The sequence below is a fragment of the Petromyzon marinus genome, unplaced genomic scaffold, assembly GCF_048934315.1.
Source record: "Petromyzon marinus isolate PM22_M1 ecotype Great Lakes invasive population unplaced genomic scaffold, UKy_Petmar_22M1.pri1.0 PM_Scaffold_23, whole genome shotgun sequence".
Taxonomy (NCBI): domain Eukaryota; kingdom Metazoa; phylum Chordata; class Hyperoartia; order Petromyzontiformes; family Petromyzontidae; genus Petromyzon; species Petromyzon marinus.
In genome coordinates, this window is record NW_027423202.1 from 955236 (window position 1) to 979986 (window position 24751).

General features: G+C 40.3%; 1 protein-coding gene and 2 pseudogenes across 1 annotated transcript; all 3 read right to left on the reverse strand.

The window, feature by feature from the left end:
- Window positions 1-2397: 2397 nt before the first annotated feature.
- Window positions 2398-7418, reverse strand: LOC142922964 (interferon-induced very large GTPase 1-like). Its single transcript, XM_076063902.1, has one exon. It carries the CDS (start codon window positions 7396-7398, stop codon window positions 6187-6189), a length of 1212 nt encoding a protein of 403 aa, XP_075920017.1. The 5' UTR covers window positions 7399-7418; the 3' UTR covers window positions 2398-6186.
- LOC142922962 (interferon-induced very large GTPase 1-like) lies at window positions 7418-9832 on the reverse strand (annotated as a pseudogene).
- LOC142922963 (interferon-induced very large GTPase 1-like) lies at window positions 9744-24721 on the reverse strand (annotated as a pseudogene).
- Between the last annotated feature and the right edge of the window lie 30 nt (window positions 24722-24751).

Here is a 24751-nt window from a genome sequence, read left to right on the forward strand (position 1 = left end):
AGCAGTGAAGTGAATCGATTCTGGTTAATAGCGTGGTCGTTGTCCATTCCTCTTTGGGAAATCGATACCCACATTTTTAATATTTGATACGATTGAGTGTGATCGGGATATCAGAGAATTGATTGCACACACCTGTGATGACGTCAGTACATATATCAGGGAATCGATTCCGTTTTTTTAGCATGGTTGTTATCGATTCCCAGTACTGTGGGCGCACCATTCGCAGGACAAAGTGTGAGGGGTGGATGCGATGCCAGTTTGGCAGGAAAAGGGATGGTCTCAGATGGGCTGGACCATAGTGATGGACACTTGCTATTGGGACCGGGTCAGAAATGGTGGAGGACGTGGAAAAGTACCGACTAGATATAGCCGGTCTCACTTCCACACACAGCATTGGCACTGGAACAAACTTCTTGATCGGGGTGGCCTCCTATTCCGGAGTGACCACTGGTGAGAGGACCCGAGCGGGTGTAAGGATACTCACAAGCCCCCAGCTGGGTGCTGTTCAGTTGGAGTTTGCCCGAGTGGATGAGAGTGTCCCCTCAATGAGACTTCGGGTCTCAGAAAGGAAAACTCTGATTGTTGTCTGTGCTTATGCGCCAAGCAGCGGTTCATAGTATTCGGCCTTTTTGGAGATGGTGGGTGTACTGCTAGACAGAGTGCCGTCTACCGGTTCCACAGTCTTACTGGGCGACTTCAATGCTCACGTGGGAAATTATGGCGATACCTGGAGAGGCATGATTGGGAGGAATGCCCCCCCTGATCTGAACCCGAATGGTGAGATGTTATTGGAATTCTGCTCTAGTCGAGTGTGAAGCAGCTGAGATGAGGATCAGTACCTCCAAATCTGGGTCATGGTTCACTCACGGGATACGGTGGATTTTTCTCCCCAGGGAAGGGGGGAACAGCTGCCCTCAGTGGAGAAGTTGAGTGATGGTGAGTGGGAGCGTGATATTGGCTGGCGGATTGGTGTGGCGCCCGCTGTGTTGCGGGCACTGTACCATTTTGTGGTAGTGAAGTGGTTTACAGGTCGATCTACATTCCCACTCTAACCTATGGTCATGAGTAAGTAAGTAAGAAGTAAGTAAGAGCATTTGATATTGTGCAGTCTTATGAGTCCAGTCCATCACGAATGTGCATTGATCACACATTGAAGTAGGCTCTCTGAAACAACACTGTTTTGAGTCTGTTGCAGAACTGGCTCAGACTCAGCGATGGATCCGGAACATGATCCTTGGGTAATTGGTTTCTCACCAGGGTTGCCAGGTTCACTCTCCGTGATTGGGTAAGGAGCTCGGTGATCGGGTAAGGAGCTCGGTAATCTGGGAGAGCCTCAGAGTCAAGCTGCTGCTCCTCCAGATTAACAGGAGCCAGTTGAGGTGGTTCGGGCACCTGGTTAGGATGCCCTCCGATAGACTCCCTATCGGAGTCCCGCCAGCATGTCCCCGGACACGCTGGCGGGACTGTCGAGCTAGAGTACGTGTCTAGTAGTATATAGTAATGTAGTGTATTGTGTAGCGTCTAGTATAGTAGTGTATAATAGTGTATTGTATTGCATATAAGTGTAGTGTATAGCAGTGTGTAGTGTAGTGTATAGCAGTGTATAGTGTAGAGTACAGTGTAGTGTATAGTGGCGCATGATAGTGTAGTGTATAGTAGTGCTGGAGTCCATTGCCAGGGAAAGGGAGGTCTGGACTACCCTACGCAACATGCTGCCGCCATGACCCTCACCAGGACTAGCGGATTGAGAAACGAACGAACGAATACAAATTGACCCTGCTTATGCCTCCAATGAGTCGTTAATACTCGGCAGGGGATAAGTACCATCAAAAGTCACCTGATTTAGGTGGCTAAGAACTAAGCAAAACCTCAGTGAACCATCGGGCTTCTTCACAACAACCACCAGTGGGCCTTAGTGGCTGGTAGAGGGAGAGGTAAAATCTACTCCTTGAAGAATTGTTCTAATAAATACACAATCCTTGATTTAGACTTACAAGTAATGCGGATTCTTAAACCTGATGCTGTGGATTATTTAAAAAGCAAGGCAATTGAGCTCGAAGAACTATGCAAATAGAATACAACTCTCTTTGGAACCTTTTTTTTCCAAAACAGAACCCAACGTTCCCCACATTCCTTGGCATATCTTCACTATTTTGATCGTAAATTTTGATTTAAAGCTTTCGTGACTGCAGTAATTCATATTCTTAGTTTTTTCGGTAAAGTCACGTTCAACGTGACTTTCACGTTCAACGTGACTTTACCGAAAAAACTAAGAATATTTTGATCGTCTCATTTTTTACATTTTTTCAATTGTCCCTTGGTGTGTTTTGTATTTCGTGTTTGTCTTGTTCACCACTTTGAAATGCTGCTTTCATTAAAACACAAAATATGTTAATATTTGTATGCTTATAAATGTATTGATTAAAACCGATAGTTATGGCCCCAATAAAACATTGAATTGTGACTTTGAAAACATATTATGTTAAACTTATATGTTTTGTATCTATTTGCACAACCACTATATCATGTTCATGCTCCGAAACATACAAACAGGTATTAATTCATAAAATAACTGACCTCTTCAGCATTATACAATCAAGATTAGCTAAACAAAAAAAATGCGACATCCAAACAATCCTTAGTTCATTGGTTGTTGCAATACCAACCATATTATTGAAATCAGATTCTTATTGCCACAAAATATAAGATGCACAGATGGCAAATATCATATGGCAGATAGCAAAGCACTATGCCAACACTCCACTTCGTAAATATGACGTAAAGATGTACATATATATTCCTGTATTGTATTCAGATAGTATCATCTTACTCTATGTATATATAAAGTTGCATGCGATCGAAAATAACTCAAATTCCAGAACACCTCCCAATTGCTCACGCACCTTATCTACAATGACCAAATTGACAATAGATGTAATTAACTTAAAGTTGTTAATGAAGTAAAATATGAAGCTTCGTGTAAAATAATTATATCAAAAGTCAACAATTTATGTTGTCTTTGGAAGCGGTTGGCAGTTGTAGAACTTGATCTTTCCACTCGTCCACCCTTCTGAAGCATTTGTCAGCAATGATGCCACTTTTATTAGTTGCTTTTATGAATCCATCTCTGTCGTCTTGTTCATCGCCTTCCATGTCCCTTCAAAGTGACGTCTTCCTGCCGCCTGTATTGCCAACAATGCCCAGAGGATGAATCTGTTGTTCTACTTATTTATCTCAGCCTATTCGTTGATATTTAATAGAACTCTGCATTTGTCGTTTTCTTGATCCAGCTTCCACTCATTTACATTTTAAAGTTGTTTGCTTTTGTCCATTGATATTGATCGTGTTACACTTAATATGCAGTTTTTTCCATCTTCATGCTATGCAAATTGTGGTGTTAAAAATAATGTAGACTTTGCAATAACTGACAATGGATCTGGAAGAGAGGAAGATGAGTAGGCAGCGTGGACAATATTTGCTCCTATGCTTATCTGAAAATCACCTAAAACATTATAATGCTCAAGTCATACAGCCTATTGACTTCGATGCATCAAACCTAGAAATGTTATTAATTGTATGCAAAACTGTTACTATTTCTTCACATTTACCAACCTGTATGATTATATGTCCACGTATGAAAATGTTGGTATCGTCATTATCATAAGTTACTGGACGTTTGGCTTAAAAAAGCAATAGCACTGCTATAAATACTCATTTATATATATAACAGATTATTCGTGACAATGGCCCTTTTTCATAGCACATAAACAGAGGCCAGAGATATAGAGTGGATAAGAGTTGAAGATTACGAATGTGAGTTTTGTTTACTTAACTTGTAATGTCGTAGGTGTGGCCAGTGATGTATCAACCGATTCCACCTTTATCAGTCTCTTGTGATCTACATGTATGCCTTTGATATTTACGTCTAAGGCACGATGTTGATCATTGGCCACCCTCTCTTAACTTCGACTGTGCCCTAGAAAATGTGGTTAAAAAGTTCCTCTGGGCTTCGACAGATATTTCACAGTATGCTGCCAACCTTACTGTGACTTGGATACTTTGTATCATGACATAATTATTCGAATAAAAGTTCCAAAATCAATAGGGTCACAATGCACATCTCTCCAATATCTTTACCTCAACATGAACATTAAACAAATATTTTTTCACATCCCATTAGCGACACGACATTTTGGAAGCACATCATTTCAGCAACATTGATATTGGAGGGAGTCATTGGCTGTCTGTTTGTGTTACTCAGTTTAACATGGAGGTTTTCGCGAGCAATATCATCCATAAATAGAGGTTTTTGGGTTAGAGCGTGTAAGTGTGTGTTACTGTTTGCAAATAAGTTGCTAAATAGTTATGTTGCTGATTGTATTGACTGGTTCCATTTGATGAGTTTCCTAACAGTCTCAAGAGCTTTCTTCTGTTTCTGTCGAGAAAAAATAGTTTTTCAGTTCTGACAGGATTGTTTAGTGGATGATTGATCATTGTATCGTCTTCTCCATCAGGTCTCTTGGATTTCAAATTCCATGACTAGTCACTTTGGTACATGCCCCCCTTAGTCACTCATTGCTGTTTAAACCCCCAAGCCTTGTTAATAACATATTTTGGCCCTTTATTGTGATATTACATGAAATCATCCGTAACTTAATGTAGCACTAACATTAGTCATGGCGCAAACCTTATTGAAATCATTGCTTAATATTCTACCTTTATCTGTCGGCTGTAGAGTTTGTCCAAGTCATATCTCGCTCTCGTGCTCTTTTCCCTGAAATTCTTTCTGAGTTTTATTGTGACCATCATCATGATTAAGCCACCGTCATCACTTCCAATGTCTGCCCCAGAGAAATATCCACTCTTTTTATTTGACCAAAAATGGTTTGACATTCGTGTATCGTCAGTCCAGTAGTGAAATGCACCACAACATGAGTGCTACGTTGATCTTCTTGATTATTTGTGGGGGTGAATGGTGTTGATCAGTACAATGTTGTTTAATTTTGTAAATTCTAAGAGCCTTGTAAACCCCGCTAATTTTTGTGTCTCATTTGGTGCCTTTCCAGTCATTGGAAGCATTTGTTGCGATTATAGAATTACAGTACCCTGAGGTTTGCTGAAATTGTGTTGTATTTACTCACATGTGTTATTGTTGGGTCTGAACGTATAATTGGAGAGCAAACGAGTTAATTGTGCGTAATGGTGATATCATTATTTTAATGGAAAAAATAGCATTCAGCAAGACAGAATTGCTGCTGCAAAGGGAAATAAGCAGCAAAGAAGAAGTTACTGGTAAAGATGTTTCAACATTTACTTAAATGTTACATTTGGCAGATATCCATGCTGAGAACGGAATACTTGATAATATTGGAACCTTTTCAGCTTTGGATTTGACTTCAACTGGCCATATGCTATCCCATGGAAATATAGTATTATGCTCATGATGAAGCAATTTTGGATGAACATAAAAGTCTGAAAAGAACGATCGTGAGAGGCAAAATACCTGTCTTGGGCATTCATGAGAGGGGATGGGCAGGTGATTAAAGCTCTAGAAGAGAGCACCCAGGGGAGAAGGTTCTGCATCATGAAATAGGGGTCCGACACCAACATGAAGAAGAAAGTGCAAGGCTGGTGAGTATTTGTGGGAACTAGAAGCACAAATTTACTATTAAAACATGCAATATTGATTTTAGATTTCAATTACAAATGTTAAAGTAGAAACACAATTTAATATTAAGCACGCAGTTAGCTGATGTGTAATTTACCATTTTTATTGACATTTCTATTCTTAATTTTGGATTTACATTTGAAGTGCATCACAAACAAAATGCACGTTTAAACAAAACAAGGGTATAGAGGAATAAACACATTGTAAATGATTGTAGATATTTCTTTATGGATTACTTAAAAAGATGCATATATTTATTTTGCGCGAAAATATTCACGTCTAAGGCAGATGATCAGTTTACTATAACATCTACAATGTCTCAAGTTAAATGTATGTCCATATGCATGCATGTAACGACCGTTAAATGACATGCCATTTTAGAGATGTTCCTGTTTGATGATGAATTTTGTTCGTTATTATTAATAACATAAAAATGAAAATCTTTCAGACTTTGAAACAGAGCCACATATTCATAAGTTCATCTGTGACATAGGATGCTCATTTGTAGTTTTATTAACCTACAGTTTCTCTAAATCCTCAATAACATCATGTTCTTTAATACATTTCCAATCTGATGGAATTTTTCCCAGCGCTGCAAATTTTAGGTTATAGCGCTTTTCTAAGTTTGACTTGAACTTGCAGACAAACCATTTCCAATATGGCTGTGTGGTTAAGTCTGGTGTTATGCTCCAACAAGCATAATTTGGCCCGGCTGTACGATAATCCTTCCATGGTATTTTTCTGTCTGGAAACACTATGCTGCAGTTACTGGCAACTAAACTAGTGCAGATGTCGGTGACAAAGTGATCAGTTTCATGCCAATGTCCTCCACGTACTGCCCTGGGGCGGTGAATGGGAACACTGTGGTCTCCTTCATGATTGGACATCGTGTTTGTGCAGATGGCTTTACAGAACGGGCACTGCACCCAGCACCCACATAGCTGCCGAAATAGTATTTCGTGAGGTTCGTTCTGAACGTTTTGTAAATCATTTAAGCATGCTGAAGAAAATTTATCTTTTAAGCCTTGAACCACGGTTTTTAGTCCGTTTGTTAATTCTTCTTTAAGAAATTCAATATCCGTTATTTCTTTGTAGTCGCCTTTGTCCAAAGTTTGTCTTGGGAGCTTGATGGCGTCATCAAGCTGTGTGCAAAATGCATCCAGCCATGAAGATGCATCATACTCGTTTTCTTGTACGATTTCAGTTGCTTTATTAATTGCACGAGTAATTGCAGCTGTGGAATCCCCAAGACTTGACTTTAACATCTCATAAATTATTTCATTATCGTTTTCCTTGCAATACTCTTCTACACATTCCGTAATGTATTTCTCAAAGTGGTGTTTTGGATGGTGAATATATTCATCAAATGCATTAAAATCTTTCTTCTTCGCTAAATCTATGAGAATGTAGTTTTCTAATTTTGATCGATTTCCGTTGAATGCCGGAAATGTGGACTTCATCCTGCCTGCAATGTCAACACAAACTTTATCATAAACTGCCTGTTGAATGGATGTTTTCAGTTTGTTACACAAAATATCCACAAAAATAGCTGTGGATGTTGAGCCTTGGCAGCGAATTTTGAAGCTGTTGAAGTATTCTTCTTTTTTACTGACGAAGTATACTAATGGGTCATTTTCCCTCTGGAAATTCTCATGCATTTTCTGAAATCGCCCTGTAACCGCTGCCAATATGTGGACAGATAAATTAATTTTGAACTTATCTGTGAGCATAAATCTTTTATTGTATTGTGAAAATTATTGTATTTCTGAATTAATTACCTCTAAAATTTCATATATGTAGGATGAATTGAAATTCGTTTTATGTTTCTCTTGGGTGGTAATGCATCTATTGACATTGAATTTTATGTCAGTAATTATTTTTTTAATTGACTCCATATCCTCATCTTTGAAATGGTGACTCCGACTTCCAAGCCATTTCGTGCCCATCATAATGTGTTCGTTTTGATTAACGTAAAATTCTGTCCCTATGTGATAGTGACATATCGCTGTTTGTAGGTGTTTAATTTGATTCGCATTACCTTCGTAAAGAAGGTTTTCAATTTGTGTTTTTACATCAAGTGTTGCAGGGCTGGTCATACTGTCTTTTATCACTTTAATCCACTCCTGCCAGATTTTATCAAAATCCCTGTCCCATTGTCCGTCATTTACATTTTTGTCTCTCAATTTTGAAGCCAAATCCTTGCTCTTTCTAATAAGCTGATCTTCGTAACTTGATCTCTGTAGATCGAGATTTCGTTTTTTGTCTTTTTGAGCCATCAGGGCTGTGTAGTTTTTGTAAGCATCAGACAATAGCTCTTCTTTCACTGTTTCAAATCCTTTTTCAAATTTAACTTTCCATTGAACCAACATTTCCGCATCATCTGCGCTATTGAAATGTTCTTCCATTTTATTTTTAATATCCTGATAGTTTGACAAAATTCTTAGTTCAATCTGTGATCGTGTCATAGCATCTGTATTGTTATCAATGCTGTTATAGAGTTTGTTTTCCTGCTGAAGAACATCACTCCTGAGTTCCCAAGTCCATTTTCCATACATTTCTTCCAGTTTGGTATAAGCTGCAATCTCTAATGTGTTCTTAAAGCTGAAAACGAAGTTTTCTGCAAGCAAAGCCGTCCATAGATCCTTAATGCGTGCTTTGAATTCTGATATCTTCAAGACGTTGACTGTTTTTTTCTTTTTTCGCATTTCTAAGTAACATTTCTTTAAGGTCTTTAATATTTTGGCAGTAGCTTGGATTTGGCGGAGCCATCGGAGGGTCTCCCTCCCAAAGATGAGCAAAGTAACGGATCTGAGAGTTCACGTCAAACCTGATAACCGCATCAAATGATTCAACAGCGCACTGCTCCTGGGCTGCAGCCATGCGGGTCATCTCATCAAGTTTCTCCTGAAAGCGTCTCCTTCCCTCCATGTTCTTATTGTGAGCAGTCACATCCCCTACGTTTTGATGGACAAACACACAGCTTGGTGATAACTTGACCTGCCTCATTCTCAGAAATGCCTGCACAGCAATTTGTAGAATGTCTTGCATTTCAGAAGGGTTCTCTCCTAAAATGTTGATCACGGTCATGTTTCCCAGCCCAATCACAAACGTTGCCAGCTCATTGTCATGACTATGTGTTGCATTTGACAGCTCTACAGAACGTAGTCCTTCTGTGTCGACTATCAGCACAAAGTCATATCCCAGCTGTTTACTGAACTCTGCCTCCACCTTCACTAACTGCATGTAGGCTCCTTGGGTGCATCTCCCACTACCAACAGGAAACTGGAGACCAAACATGGCATTAAGTAGCGTGGACTTTCCACTGCTCTGTATTCCCAGTATTGAGATTACAAACAGCCTCACGTTCCCAATTTCATTAATGATTCCATCCAAGATTGAGCTAATCCAAATGAGAGGGACATGTGCAGCATCACCATCCATGAGTTCAAGGGGAAATCCAGAGATCATCATTTCTGCTGCGATCTTTGACAAAGTAGCTGGGAGTTTTTCAACTGATGGCGTTGTCTGTGAAGCTTCGTAGATCTGACCAACTTCCCTAAAAACGTGATAAATTCCAAAGGAAGAGGCATCAAGTTCTTCTGATATTTTATCCAACTCTGATTGTTTTGCAGCAATGGTAGTCGTGTTAGAACCTTGTTTTTTCAATTGTATTATTGCTGTCCAGACCTGATGATAAGTGAGATTAAGTTGTGATAAGCGATCTGCATACATATTTTCTAAGTATATGCGTAGCCAATGCATAAAGTATGTTTTTACTGTGCATGACTTCTTGGTCAAAATTATGATCAATGATCTCATAAAATCGTTAAGAGGAAATGCTTTTTCAAGCTGTTCTTTCCTAATGAGTGTTTTTTCCATTGAAATATTACTTTTGTGTTCCTCAACACTTAGGCCCCCCTTTACCTTCATGCGAGTCAATTCTTTGTCTTTCTTGCACCACGACTGCCACAATTTTCCTTGAAGAGGCAAAAATATCTCCTTTATGGAACACAGCGGCTTGTTACTTATAAGACTCAGCAAAACTTTCGCCATATCCTTGCCCTCTAAACATTGTTTATCATCTTCATCAACAATGAAGCCATACTGTCTTGCAATATCTGAGCAAGCTTCGATATTAATATTTCTTTTTGAATTGTCTAAATATAATTTTATTATTGACGTCAATTCATCAATTAACTCAGCCTCATTTCGATTCCCGACAGCAATTTTCGCGTTTGTTCCAGATACTCCACTGGAAACTCTTATTGTCAGCACAGAGGCAAACTAGCGGCTTTGGGGAACTCAAACATTCGTCTAAGATGCGTTTACCTTCTTCATTGCGATCACCATCTGACAGTAATATCACATTTATAGACGATATCTCATGTAAAAATTGCACCTGTGTTTTGTGTTCTCTTGCATCTCCGTGGAGATTAGTGAATGCTATGCAGTCATTAAATACATCATCGTCCTTGCCACCTGGAAGATACCAGGCGATCTCTGCAACTCCTTTCATTAGTTGACCATTCCTGCTGCTGCCTCGGCAGTGCCTATGAAAGAAAACTAAATGCTTTTGCTTGCCGAGCAGAGAATTCATTATCTGAGATTTTGATGTGGGTGATTCACCAAATCTTACGAAGGACACGAGTGCAGTGTTGGCATCACTGATTGCACAGTTTTTAGATTTCCATTTTGTGGTAGATGCATCACGGCATTTCCAGCTTTTTTTTAATCTGTCTGAATGACCAGATAGGGAATTCTATTTCTGAACAACAAGGATTTGGAACTAATAGCGGAAGTGCGAACTGGATGAATGAAAGTTTGGTGAAAATGTACTGCCTTACAAAATTGTCTCCACAATGGAATATTGCCATTTGTAAATCCATAGGGTGAATGTGGGTTTCAGTGTTTGTACTAGGCCTATCCCTGTTATTTATTATGTCATCATCATTCTTATCATCAGAAAAGAAGTTATCACTATTAGCGCTTGTATTTGTATACGTGGACTGAGATAAGTTGTTTAATTTACCTTTGTTTAGATTGTTACACTGAAAACTAACACATCTTGCTCGATAGTCAATCATCATCAGTTTTTGCAGATAAGAAAGAGCAAGTTCTTGTTCTGTGCATCGATCAGGGTTAGTTTGAATTGGAGACCTGTTGACAACACATACATCACTTGTGTGTAATTTCTTAGGGTAGTAGTTTATCAGTGCGAGTCTTTCAAGCAGATTCAATAACTCTTCATTATTTTTTCGTGGTTGAATAGATGGTTTATTTTGTAATTCTTCTTGCCTTAAAGTTCCAACGATAATGGATTCCAGCATCATATCAAGTTTATTCCAGTAAGTTGGCCTTATTTCACTGCATTTAATTACATGGGAAACTTCAGCACACATTGTTGCTTCGATCTGGGATCTCATGAAATCGAACTGTTTTTGCTTTTCGGCAGGAGTTCGTGCATTAGACCAACCTGTCCGGAACACGTATGCCTGAGCTCTGGATTTGTCTTGTTCCATCAGTCTTGAGTACTCTCCGTAAGCGGACTCTAGTGCACGTTGAAGATGATCAATGTTGTCGTAATTCAGGGGATGCTGAAATCGTTTTTCTTTTACACAGTAGCCAACAGCAGAAGCTACTGAAATGATGAGTAGCTCTTGTTCGATGAGTTTTGTTGTTCTCAGTGATTGGCATAATGAATTAAATGAATGTGTGATTTCTTTGTTTTTTTCATGTATTTCTGAATAAGTTGGTGAAAAGTCAACTTTTAAATGTTCTTATGCTTTTGTTAAGATGTTCACAAGATCTTTAAATTCAGATAAATGATTAGGGACTCTTTCATACTCATTCAGCCACTGCATAATGGAGGCGAATTGTGGAAAGCTGTTAACTTCACAACTGTTTGGCTCCATAATAGAGCGCATAAGCTTTTTGATTTTCACCGTTTTGGCAGGTGCTGTAACAAGATTTGACAAAAATGATTGAAAGGCTGGGTGAGACAAACAGGTGTTTATCCAAATTAAATTGCTTTTCGTTTCATCATATAACGTCTGTTTCAAATCAAGTATCTTTTCTAAATTATATTCCATGTTGGATTCTTGCCACTGTTTAATATCTTGCATCACTGACCTGGCTTTAGCATTAGCAGAGACCAATTTATCCTCAAGACCAAAATTTGGATTTTGGTTTGTCAAAAGTGTGTATGCCTCCTTGAGCCTGCTAGCTATCAAGGTATTTTTAAAGTAATCCTTGTGGTTAAACGTGACAATGTCCCACACTGGAACCAATGATGTGCCTAGATCAATGCCAGTCCACGTCTTGGTGTTCGAGACAATGTCAGTTTTCCATTGTTGAAAAGAACAAATGCCAGGTGATCCACCTATTGTACCTACGGAAATTGTCACCTTACTAAGAGGTGTAGCATTGTATTTTTCGGAAAATTCCGTTGTAAATTCGGATGCCATCATGCTTTCACCACCACCACCACAGCCACTGCTGTTGTAGGCAGAAGTGGAATACCTTTCCACTGCCTCCGATAGCATATTTCTTTCTTCCTTTTCCTCATCTGAGCTGATGCCCTCTGCTGATGCTTTCCACTTAAATATCCCACCAAAGTGGACAGGGCCTGTATGGGCATGAGAGCCAAAGTTCTCAAAAAAACTTCCAAATCTGCTGCTTAGCACGCGCGTTTTAAAAGACTCATTGACGTTTTTTAAAGTGTTTTCAATGCTTTGTAATTCCTCCAACGCCTCATCAGACAGCTTGAGTTGATCAAAGTTCAGACTTCCTGAGGCAAGTGGTAAGTACAGGTATTTGACGCTATGAATGCAGGTATCCGTGGGATTTTTTTGTTGCTTTTTTTCAGTGTGTAATGCCTTGCTATGCCACGAGGTGATTTCTTCATTCAAGGCCTGTAAGAAACCTTCTTCTGTCGTTATGGTATTGAATCCCAATTTTTCCACTGCTGTCTCAAATATGTTTTCCTCTTCAGAGGATGAAAACTCTTGTTGCTTTATCATCGGTTGATGTACTGGCCCAGCAAGATCAAACGACATTGGGATGTTTAGGAGTTTGCCTCTTTTCTTTAACATATCGTTTATTTGACCAGTTCGATACACCCCCTCCAAAACAAGTCCTTTAGATGCATATTGTAAAAGACTTATATGTGATATTGTTCCACGTAAAGTTGAAATGTCTGATAAATCTAACTGCTTTAGATAAGTGTTTGCCATATCAGTGGAATGGTTGCCATCACGCAATGGGTTTTCTTTTGCTCCTTTCAATTCCATTCGCTGCTCTGTCTCAGTCTCTATGTTAGAATTATCACTGCGAGTTAATATTTTCTGATGTATTTGTTCTGGATGCTGCTTTGTTGGTGTATCTTGCTCCTGTTTATTGCCAGACATTTTCATTAACTTACACAATGCCTTTTTCTCCCATGAATGCCGGCAATGTGGTTCTATGATTTCAAATTCCTCAGGGCCACAATATTGCAATGCTTGTACATTGGTGATACCCAAAATATCTCGTAGTTTTGTAATCCAAAAAGTTTTATTAAGACCTAAGTCTGTAAGTACTTTGGCAAGCTCATCTTGAGCTTTAATGTCGTGGTCCTCCTCTTCAGACATAGCCTTGAATACACACATAGACCGTCCTTAATTAGTAATACAACATTTAACAATAATACAAATCAATTTATAATTCAGTTGAATATTGAATGTTGTTTTAATCATGAGCATAACAAATATTCAGACGAATAACCGAATTTCATCACCTATTTTAATGTCAAACATCTGTGATAAATATTAAATTAAGTATTTCCAAATACCTACCACGCTTATCTACTTTTTAAATAATAAAAATGAAATAAATATACAATTTTAATATTTAAACAATTGATTGAGTCATTGCAGGTTGAAATTTGGAATATAACAGCACGAAATTCATTCCTTCAACGGGCCCAATATTCTCAAGAGACTAATGGGAAGTGTTTTAACTTACCATGCTATAACAAGCAGCACTTCAGCCATGGCACCATAGCTAATGGATCAATCCTGCCCATCTCCTGTGCTCAAGCTCCACACATGGTTCTCATGCCACATGAGAACGTTTTTGTCTGCATGTCATTTCCCAATGCAAATGTTGATAAAAGTCGGTCTTTAGCCAATACTACACCGGCCCCCCTAGAGGCAGTAGTAAGGGATGTACTGGGGTGGGGCCAACGTCATGTATTGAAAAAAGTGGTGCGGCGCTTGGAGTTTACAGATGGGGGATATTATGAGGTATGGTCTTAGAGATCGTGTGTCTACTGTGCAATTGCAGGATCTGGCAGAGGTTAAAAGTGGTGGTACTAAGGTGTGGTGGTAGAAAGAGCTGAGCTAAGACCACACACGCATACCCTGTGCGCTCCTGCGCGAGAGAAGGGTGGCTCTAGGCTTTGCTCAAAGCTACAATTACACTGGAGTCAGTCGATCACATAGGGATAATGTGTTGGGCATCATATTACATTATCCCAATGTTATATTGTACATTACATTATCCCTATGCGATAATGTAATGCAAAGTACATTAGCCATTGCAGTGACTGCTGAGGTGGTAATGGCCATTGCTTTTTCGTGGCTTGTATACATTGATTACCATCACATTACCAACCATGACTGTTATTATTCATGTGCCGTCACTTGTGCTGGATTTGAGAGCTCGGCCCTTTAGGCCTTGCCTAATGCAGGTGGTGAGGCGATGTTTAGGTTGGTAGATGGCAGCACCATTTATTCTGTAACTTGCTATCCGCGTGCTGACACAGAATTATATACTCTTCGTTGAATAAAAAAAATGTGTGCGTCTGCTTTTAGGCTCATCATAACTACTGTATCATATGAAAATTTACATCTTTTGACTGCAGTCTCCCTAATTCTGTATTAAGTGTTTTTTTTCGAATGCGTAATCCACTTCGAAGCTGTGAATAGCAATCTTTATATGCATAAAATACTTGACAACGAAAATAAATATCTATTCCTGACTATTAAATACGATTTAAATTATTTGTTTACTACAATTGCATAATTAAACATGCCATTTACATGACAGAGACATTATAATCGTGATGCCAACGGCAACCTACATGTTCACAATGCAAGTGCCAGAGTTGACAGTCTCATGGACTCACCTCTCGCTTGCTCGGAGCACAAAGGAGGCTGGAACTCTCTTCCTGACCTTCTTTATCGACAGACAAGTGTCAGGGTGAGGTGGAGTTGCATTGTGTCCAGCTTGAAAAGAAAAGAAAATCAAACACGTGATTAATTATTTTCACCGTACACTACACAGCAACCACAATTTCAGATAGCTGTGAACTATGCATGGGTTTACTGACTCGCATAGACTTTCATTTAAGGGTTATTACAACAACATACACATTTATACAGCATCTAAATATCAGTTAATCTGAACAAAACCATTAAAACCAGACGAATCCCAAAATCATGGTGGGAGGTGTTGGTCATTGCAATACTCAAACCCGCCAAGCCAACCGATGACCTGGGAAGCTATGGGCCAATATTACTCATGTGAACGACCTACAGACTCCTAGAACGCATCATCCTCCGGAGGATCAACCCCTTCTTCGAATCAGTGATCCCTGAAGAACAAGCGGGATGTGTGGACTTGTCATTGGCCGAAAAAACAGCCTAGATTAAGGACTTGATGTGGAAGCTCACAAGGACCATTCCTTGCCTCGAAACAATCCTTGTGATATGGATGATGCTGATCAATACCTAACTGCGTGTCTATATGGGCAACAAAGCTAGCTCATCTTGGTTCCTTATTGTATATACAGACGACCCTTCTCCATCACGACTTTCTACATCGTGGTTTTGATATATCGCGGGGTCGGCAAGAGAAATAAAATGGGAATTTTTTGGGGAAGTTTTTGGGAGTTTTTCAAAAGCCGCATACGACACACGAAGGCCAGCAGATGACACACACACAACGTTTAGTACTGCACAAATGCTTCAAATATATGTGTAGTGACATCGGGAATGTCACCGTAGCATGCGATGTTCTTACGTTGCGGACAGCACCGGGTGGGTTCACAGAGAAGGCCCCAGGTGGGGGGGGGGGGGGGGGCTAGGGAGTGATCACGTGTCCAGGGAGAGCTCTCGAGGGGGATTGAGAGAGGAGCTAGAATGCTCGAGAAAGTGGGCGGGGCCGAGGGTGGAGCCGACCCCGACCCGGGAGGATATAAGGTGGGTCCCTGAGAGGGACCAGAGTCACTTCGTTCTACAAGCTGGAAGCTCTACGTCTACATGCTGGAAGCTCTACGTCTACATGCTGGAAGCTCTACGTCTACACGCTTGGAAGCTATACGTCTACACGCTGGAAGCTCTACGTCTACACGCTGGAAGCTCTACGTCTACACGCTGGAAGCTCTACGTCTACACGCTGGAAGCTCTACGTCTACACGCTGGAAGCTCTACGTCTACATGCTGGAAGCTCTACGTCCTACGAGGCATCAACATGTGGCCGGGGACCCGAGTGAGGGTCCGACCCTTCGTAGCTATAACTCTTATGTATAGAGTAGTTAGCTGGGTGGTCACCACCCCAGGCTGTATCTGGTAAAGGGGCAGTTACCTCTTTGTATATACTGTTATGATAAACGTGTTGCCTCTGAAGAATAAAGTCTGTGACTCAGTTGGACTCACAACATGTGTATGATATGAATGTATTTTATTATTTTAATACCATAAATATACACCATTTTTTTACATTACATTTTGTAAAAAGTTACTTTGCACGTTGGTTGGGAGGATGCCAAGCGTATTTACGGTAGCCTCTCGCGTGATATCTCACAGCATCCCACCCCCGAACCCCCCGGGCTGGAAGTGCTCGCTTCGCTCGCCAAGGGGACCAAGGGGACCAAAAATTTTACTCGGTTTTTCCAGATCGAGGGGGCCTGCTCCCCTAACCCCCACGATGTGAAAGGGTCGATTTCAAATCGAAATCGCTATTTGAAACAATGCGATTAGCAAATCACAAAGGCTACGATTTTTTCGATTTGAAAAGTCCTATTACTTTCATCTTCTTTGGTTCTTTCGGTAAAGTCACGTAGAATGATAATAAAATAATAAATTGATAAAATAAAATAACACAATAATATTCTCACGACGTTTCGGCCACAACACAAGCGGCCTTCATCAGGTGAAGGGGGCGAGACTGTCTGGTAGGACAGCGCTGGAGTGAAAGAGCCACGTTCAGATACGGCCTTTAAGCTGTGTGAGAGGAACAAAGCGCCTTGACAAAGGAATTAGCATATAATTTAGCATTGAAATGGCTGAATGATTAGCTTGTGACTGGTCACAGAAATAGCTATGTTAAAAGTTAAAGCATACACACCCGCAGAGGCACCCATTGTTAAAGGGATTAGCATAGAATTTAGCATTGAAATAGCTAAGTTAAGGCATACACATCTTGACAATTCTATTTTACATTGGAATTGTTTTATTTTTTATTATTCTAACTTTATAAATGTAACTTAACAATTGTTCTATGTTTGTTCTATTTCAATTAAAACACTTTAATAAATACATGATGGAAGCAATTAATCTTTTAAGTTCTCATCCTTGCATTAGAAGATATAGAGCATTTTATTTTTTGATTTAAAGCTTTCGTCACTGCAGTAATTCATATTCTTAGTTTTTTCGGTAAAGTCACGTTGAAGAGAAACAACAAAATAATAAAATATATATAAAACAATAAAAAAATTATCACGACCTTTCGACCATAACTCAAACGGTCGTCTTCAGGTGTGTTGGTTCGCATAAATGTATTTTTAAGCGGCGCATTTATTTATTTATAAAAAAACGTTAGCGCCACGCGCAACGATTTGGCAGTTTATTTAGGACTAGTCCATCTATATTCTGAAAAGAGGAGGGGGGAGACGAAATTTTTTATAATGTATGCTGTCTGAAAGCCACTGTAAGCGTGAACAATCAATTAAGACCTGAAATGGTTTATCAAATCTTTCCAATGATAGCTAAGATAGAATCCATCTTCTCGGTTGAAATTGTCTCTGTGCTTGTATATGTGGATAGCCTCATGAACGAATCTCTCATGGAAGCCAGATGGCTTACAAAGAACCTCTGTCTTGGAAAAGTCAATGGCATGTGAGCCTACTGAATTAGAACAATAATCTGCCACGGCCGAGGTGTTGGTCCTACCGTGTTTAAGGTCTGCTTTGTGTTCACGAATGCGGTCCGAGACATGGCGTTTGGTTTCTCCAATGTAACTACTACCACAGAGGCAACTTAGTTTGTAGACACCAGGGTATTGTATGTCCGGAATCACATCTTTTACAGACGGAACCAGATCACGGATTTTATGTAATGTGTTGAAACGGACCTGGATCTTGTGTTTATTCAAGATTTTGGAGATCTTTTTTGTGATCCCAGCAATGTAGGGTAAAGTGATGGTTTTGAAAGGCTCCTCAAGAGGGTTCTTCTTCATGGTTTGAGTGATAGCTTTGCGGATTGTATAGTCGGAGTAACCATTAGCCCTAAGAGCTTGGTGTACGTGCTTGAGTTCACTGCTTATGTGTTCCTGGTCGGATATGCATTGGGCTCTATGATACAGAGTCTTGATGAGATAATTCTTCTGTGATGGATGGTGGTGGGAATCCGGTTTCAGATAAGCATCCGTATGGGTACCTTTCCTGTAGACAGAGTGGCTCATTGAACCATCAGGTCTCTTTTTAATTAGGACATCCAAAAAAGGTATCTTGCCATCTATTTCGACTTCCATGGTAAATCTGATGGCTGGGTGTATGGAATTGATGTGGTCGAAGAATTGGTCTAGAGCAGGCCGGCCATGTGGCCAGATGACAAAAGTGTCATCCACGTACCTCTTCCATAAGGTTGGGCGCAGAATGGCAGTCTGGATGGCGTCAGTCTCAAATTTCTCCATGAAAATGTTAGCTATAACTGGAGAAAGGGGGGAGCCCATTGGGGTGCCCTCAGTTTGTTTGTAGAAAGTTCCATTCCAAGTAAAGTATGTATTGGTTAAACAGTGTCTCACCAGGGGGGTACCTCAGTGTTTAATCCTTGATGAACCAAGTCTTCAATGATTGCAATGGTGTCAGGTACAGGAACCTTGGTGAATAAGGAAACTACATCAAAACTGACAAGCAGGTCGTCTGGGGACAGGGAAATACCCTTGATTGTCGATACCAGGTGAGTAGAATTTTGTACCGCAGAGGTGGTCTTTCCAGTGAAAGGACGCAGGATTTCAGACAAAAAACGAGCATGTTTGTAGGTGGGGGAGCCGATAGTAGAGACTATGGGACGAAGGGGTGTATCTACTTTATGTATTTTTGGTAAGCCGTATAATCTTGGTGGCCTGGCAGCAGAAGGTTTCAACGAAAACTGTTTAGATTGATCAATTAATGTGGTTGAATCAGAAATTATTTTGTTGGTTTGTGTGACGAGGCTGTTGGTGGGATCTCTTTTTATTTTTGTATAACTACCATCGTCGAGTAATTCTTTAATGTTGTTGTTGTATTCTATTTTATCCATGATGACAGTAGCATTGCCTTTGTCAGCTGAGAGGACTACAATATCATTCCTCTTTTTTAATTTATATAATTCAAAACGCTCATCTTTGCTGAGGTTGCTAGCTGGCATCTTAGCGTTTTTGAGGGTTGCAGCGATTTCAGATCTTGCTACGTCTGCAGCGATGTGACCCAGGCCCCTGAGAGCAACGTCTACTTGGGCAATTGTATCATTAACTGGTATGTGTTTAGGTGTGACTGCAAAGTTTAGACCTTTAGCTAAAACGGATTTCAGACCATCGGAAATAGAACTGTTACTGCGATTAATTACGACTTTATTAACGTCTAACTTTTTGTTCTGTGGGTCCGGTCTTTTGTTGAAGAGGAGGTTAAATTTGGAAATCAGGTTTTCCTTACATTTGGTCGACATAGTAGCAGCTGAAGAGGCAGTCATATTGTCTACATGTTCCCAATCCGATGTGGACATTGTTGCCGTCAATGATAAGTGTGATTTGTAGAGTGTCTTGTCTAACTGATCTAGTTCGGTGCGTATAAGTCTGATTTTTTCTGAGATAAGAGCTAAGCTAGTTTTGAAAAGAATTCGTTTCGCATTAGAAGAAGTTACAGCAGCAGAGGTCAGTGTAAATGTGATTGGTATTACCCCAGAGTCACGGCATCTCTTCAGGAAGGTGAGAGACTCGATCAGCTGAGCTTTCTTATCCCGGAGTTTGTTGAAGGATCTTAAAGTTATGTGAAAACCCTCCCCGTAGAGGCGATTAAATTTTGATTTAAAGCTTTCGTGACTGCAGTAATTCATATTCTTAATTTTTTCGGTAAAGTCACGTTGAAGAGAAACAACAAAATAATAAAATATATATAAAACAATAAAAAATTCTCACGACGTTTCGACCATAACTCAAACGGTCGTCTTCAGGTGTGTTGGTTCGCATAAATGTATTTTTAAACGGCGCATTTATTTATTTATAAAAAACGTTAGCGCCACGCGCAACGATTTGGCAGTTTATTTAGGACTAGTCCATCTATATTCTGAAAAGAGGAGGGGGGAGACGAAATTTTTTATAATGTATGCTGTCTGAAAGCCACTGTAAGCGTGAACAATCAATTAAGACCTGAAATGGTTTATCAAATCTTTCCAATGATAGCTAAGATAGAATCCATCTTCTCGGTTGAAATTGTCTCTGTGCTTGTATATGTGGATAGCCTCATGAACGAATCTCTCATGGAAGCCAGATGGCTTACAAAGAACCTCTGTCTTGGAAAAGTCAATGGCATGTGAGCCTACTGAATTAGAACAATGATCTGCCACGGCCGAGGTGTTGGTCCTACCGTGTTTAAGGTCTGCTTTGTGTTCACGAATGCGGTCCGAGACATGGCGTTTGGTTTCTCAAATGTAACTACTACCACAGAGGCAACTTAGTTTGTAGACACCAGGGTATTGTATGTCCGGAATCACATCTTTTACAGACGGAACCAGATCACGGATTTTATGTAATGTGTTGAAACGGACCTGGATCTTGTGTTCATTCAAGATTTTGGAGATCTTTTTTGTGATCCCAGCAATGTAGGGTAAAGTGATGGTTTTGAAAGGCTCCTCAAGAGGGTTCTTCTTCATGGTTGGAGTGATAGCTTTGCGGATTGTGTAGTCGGAGTAACCATTAGCCTTAAGAGCTTGGTGTACGTGCTTGAGTTCACTGACTATGTGTTCCTGGTCGGATATGCATTGGGCTCTAGGGTGCAGAGTCTTGATGAGGGAATTCTTCTGGGATGGATGGTGGTGGAAATCCGGTTTCAGGTAAGCATCCATATGGGTAGCTTTCCTGTAGACAGAGTGGCTCATTGAACCATCGGGCCTCTTTTTACTGTGGTTTTCACGCCTGATGATGATTGCTTGTGTTGCAGTCGAAACGTTGTGAGAATTTTATTGTTTTATATTATTATTTTATTGTTTTCCTTCTCCGTGACTTTACCGAAAGGACCAAGAATATGAATCCCTGCAGTCACGATAGCTTTAAATCAAAATCATGGTATTAAACATTAACTTTGGTGATATGATATGTTGTTAAGTGACAATACAGCACATAGTCAGGGGGTTGTGAATACGACTAGTTACATGTTCTATTAACATCCACTTATCAATACATGAGATCTGGGTTAAGCATATAAAGTTGATAATGATGTATGGAAGTTTTATAGTGAAGTATTGAACCAAAGGATAATTCAGAAAATATACGTAATCTCCACGACAAAAATAACATGTCATCCAGGGGTATAACCAGAGCCTGCCAACCGCCTTTGTCTTCCCAGTGACTGTCATTGCTTGCTGCAGCAGGAATTAATTTTAAGGATGAGTCGACCTAACGAGGAAAGCCGTTTCACAATAAACATGGCTACAGACACACAACACGTAGGGGAAATTGAGTGGGTCTGTGCTCACACATATCGTGGGATGACCTCCGAAGAAAGGAGTTTGATAAGGGTTATGACATCAAGCGCCAGGATGTCTGCGGAGAACCAGGAATGATCTCAGGCTGACCCGATGGATGCACCACGTGTGCAAAGGTGGGAGGAGAATGTCGGGCCATAATGTATATTAGGTTATTAATCGCATGAGCTAGAAATCCTATATATACAGCACACAATCATATTAGTCGGTTCTGCACTGGCAGACTGCGGGGCTTGCCCTCGTGACTGGCAACAGAGCTTTATTCCTGCTGAGGCACACGGTGTCGCTAGAAGGCTTATCTTACGTTTTTTTCGTTTGTTTTTGGGCCGCTTTCCGAGCCAAGGACTGCGCCTGTAGTGTTGCAATTAGTTGTGATAGAAATGTTTTAATAAGAGCACCCTAGTTGTGGTCGTCTTATACAGCCCTTTTTATGCCACTGTTGTGCGATGGAATTTTCCGTATGATACTGCACATTCATTGGAAAGGGCCTGAAGTGCAACACATACAGGTTTCCCTCGCTTTGTGGTTGTAGATGTGGTCCAAGAAAAAGGGCACACAAACCTAAACCACACAGGACAGCTTACCTGCCAAACAGTACACACACACAATGGTGTCCCACGTCGGATCACGAAGCTGTATATGAGTGAATTTAAACAGCATATAGAGAATTTTGGGTAGAAATGCATTCGTCCAATATACATATTACACAAACCGGACCCGCATAAAGTGAAAACCCTGTACTGACTCGCGGCAACCTTAGTCTACACAGCGTCACTTGTATGTACAATTCTTTGTACACATACACACCTCTCCATGCTCCCTTGCATACTTTGGTGGTTAGATTGTGTCCTGTGTTTAAACTTAAGCATTATTTGTTCACCACAGGTGCACGTGGTTAATGCAGACATGATGCCTTGCAAAGGATGCAGTTAGGTGTTTTAACATCTTAACACCTCTTTTATTGCCAGAACGGATAAAATCTCTTCTTTTTCCCTGAGTTTTTGTTCTATATTTTTCGTTAATGACCATATCTCCGAGCAATGTCATTGAAGGTAGCATGCACTGTTATTGGCATATCAGTAGATAATGCGCTTGATAAATGAAGACTATTAAGGGAGTTGCTAATGTTGTGTTTGGGCTATGGATAGTATTATAAACCAACATCAAGGTTAGCATAAGTGCAAGTGTTCAGGCAAGATTCATGTCTGACATATTTTCAAAACTTTTTTTTTTGCCTAGATTGTAATAACCTATATTTCACTATTGTGGTGTTTGCATGCAGTCCAAAATTACAGGGCCATTTGTTCAACATATTTAACATCACTAACCCATAAGACATTAACATGCATTTTAATATGGTATTCTTTTTTAAACGTAGCCTGTTAAAATATCTGATATACAATAGCGATCATGTATTGACCACACATAGTCTATACAATGTACGTTCTCACATCTATGCCGTATATAATTTACCTATAACTGATTTCAATAGTTTTAGCCTATTACTGGCCAATGTGCAGCCGACTTGCATCTCTTATAATACTTACGATGTTCAGGTGATGGAGAGTCGTAGGGCGCAAGTAATTCGCTCCGTCTCTTCTGCTCTGCATTCACCCCGGCTTTATATTCAGATTCACAAAAAGGTGAAGCTTCCCAGACTCCACCCAGTGCTTGATAATAACGAATGCGTGTTTTCCTGTGTGTGAGAGACAACGCGTGTGTGGACGTGAAAGAAAGATTGTGAGCGTATGCCCTTTGAGTTGTTAAATACTGCATGTTACCTAGGCAGTGAGGATAGCGTATGAATAAATAGTCTATCGAGGAGTCGGACAATGAGATATATTTTCCAAATTATACTAAGGCTCTCAAAGCACTAAAACTTAAATCATACACTAACTTGTTATACATATATATGGAGCATCATGGGCGAAAGGACAAATAAGCAGAACTGCATTCTTTATCCACGTATATAGAAAAATAGTTTAGTCCATCGACCGTTTATTTTCCAGGCGAACATCAATCACCAAGCGGCATTTGTAAGCAGTCAAACTACAGACTCGTCTCGATGTGCTAATCATATCCAGTATTTCTGATTTTCTTTCGTCTCAAATCTATATTTTCGTGAGATTTTCTTGCTTGGAAAGCATCCCGCTGTTTCAGAAGAAAGCAAGACAGCCAACACCACATTTAGAGTCTGAAAGGGCACCTTGCCTGGCACAGGCGCCGTGGTGACGTCGCCGTCACTTTGTGGCGAATGACTGATATTGGTATTGGTGTGTGCGGAGCGGTAGTGTAGCGGTGAGCGCACTGCGCTACAAAGGTGGCGACCCGAGTTCGATTTTTGCTCACGGCTAACATCAGTGCCTGGGTGTGGTGTGTAAACATCGCCACTGGGGAGACATAGGGGGCCGGGTGTGGTGTTGGCCACCCACTCCCTCGTGTGCCGTGCCGGCCTTCATAGGCGCTGCTCACTAACATCACTTGCCCCTATAGCCTGTTAAGGCTACACGGGGGATCATTGTCGGCGCGGTGTGTGTCTCTGTGTGTGTCTCTGTCTGTGTGTGGGTATCTCTGTCTGTGTGTGCGTGGGTATCTCTGTCTGTGTGTCTCTGTGTGTGTGTGTGTGGGTATCTCTGTGTGTCTGTGTGGGTGTCTACAATTGTGGTAACTCATTGCCCCCCTTTTGACTAGTATCAGGACTCAAGGTATTATGGAAATAAAAGTGTTTTATGTTACTTTATTTCATGATTTATTTGATTTAATATACAGTATTTTATTGTGTTACATGTAAAAGTACCATATTCTTAATTGTGAGTTGGACAGTGCTTCCCGTTCTGTTGAACCTTAGCATATTTCTTAACACTGACCATATGGTCATTTAAATACAGTGGATTATTGTGTCCCGACACACGAACCGTGCGAGTTATGGACTGGTCTCAGGAATGAATGTGGTTCGTAACCCGAGGACTGCCCGTATTCCTTCATGACTTATTAAAAACATACAATTATTTCCTAAACAGCAGCATCCCTGCTTCCACCCCTGATTATCATGGTTGGCTTCATACGGTGAAAAATATTTTCA

What these genes read in the sequence shown, in the direction of transcription:
- LOC142922964 (XM_076063902.1), bottom strand. Translation starts at nt 7,398, where the DNA reads ATGCTCACAGATAAGTTCAAAATTAATTTATCTGTCCACATATTGGCA.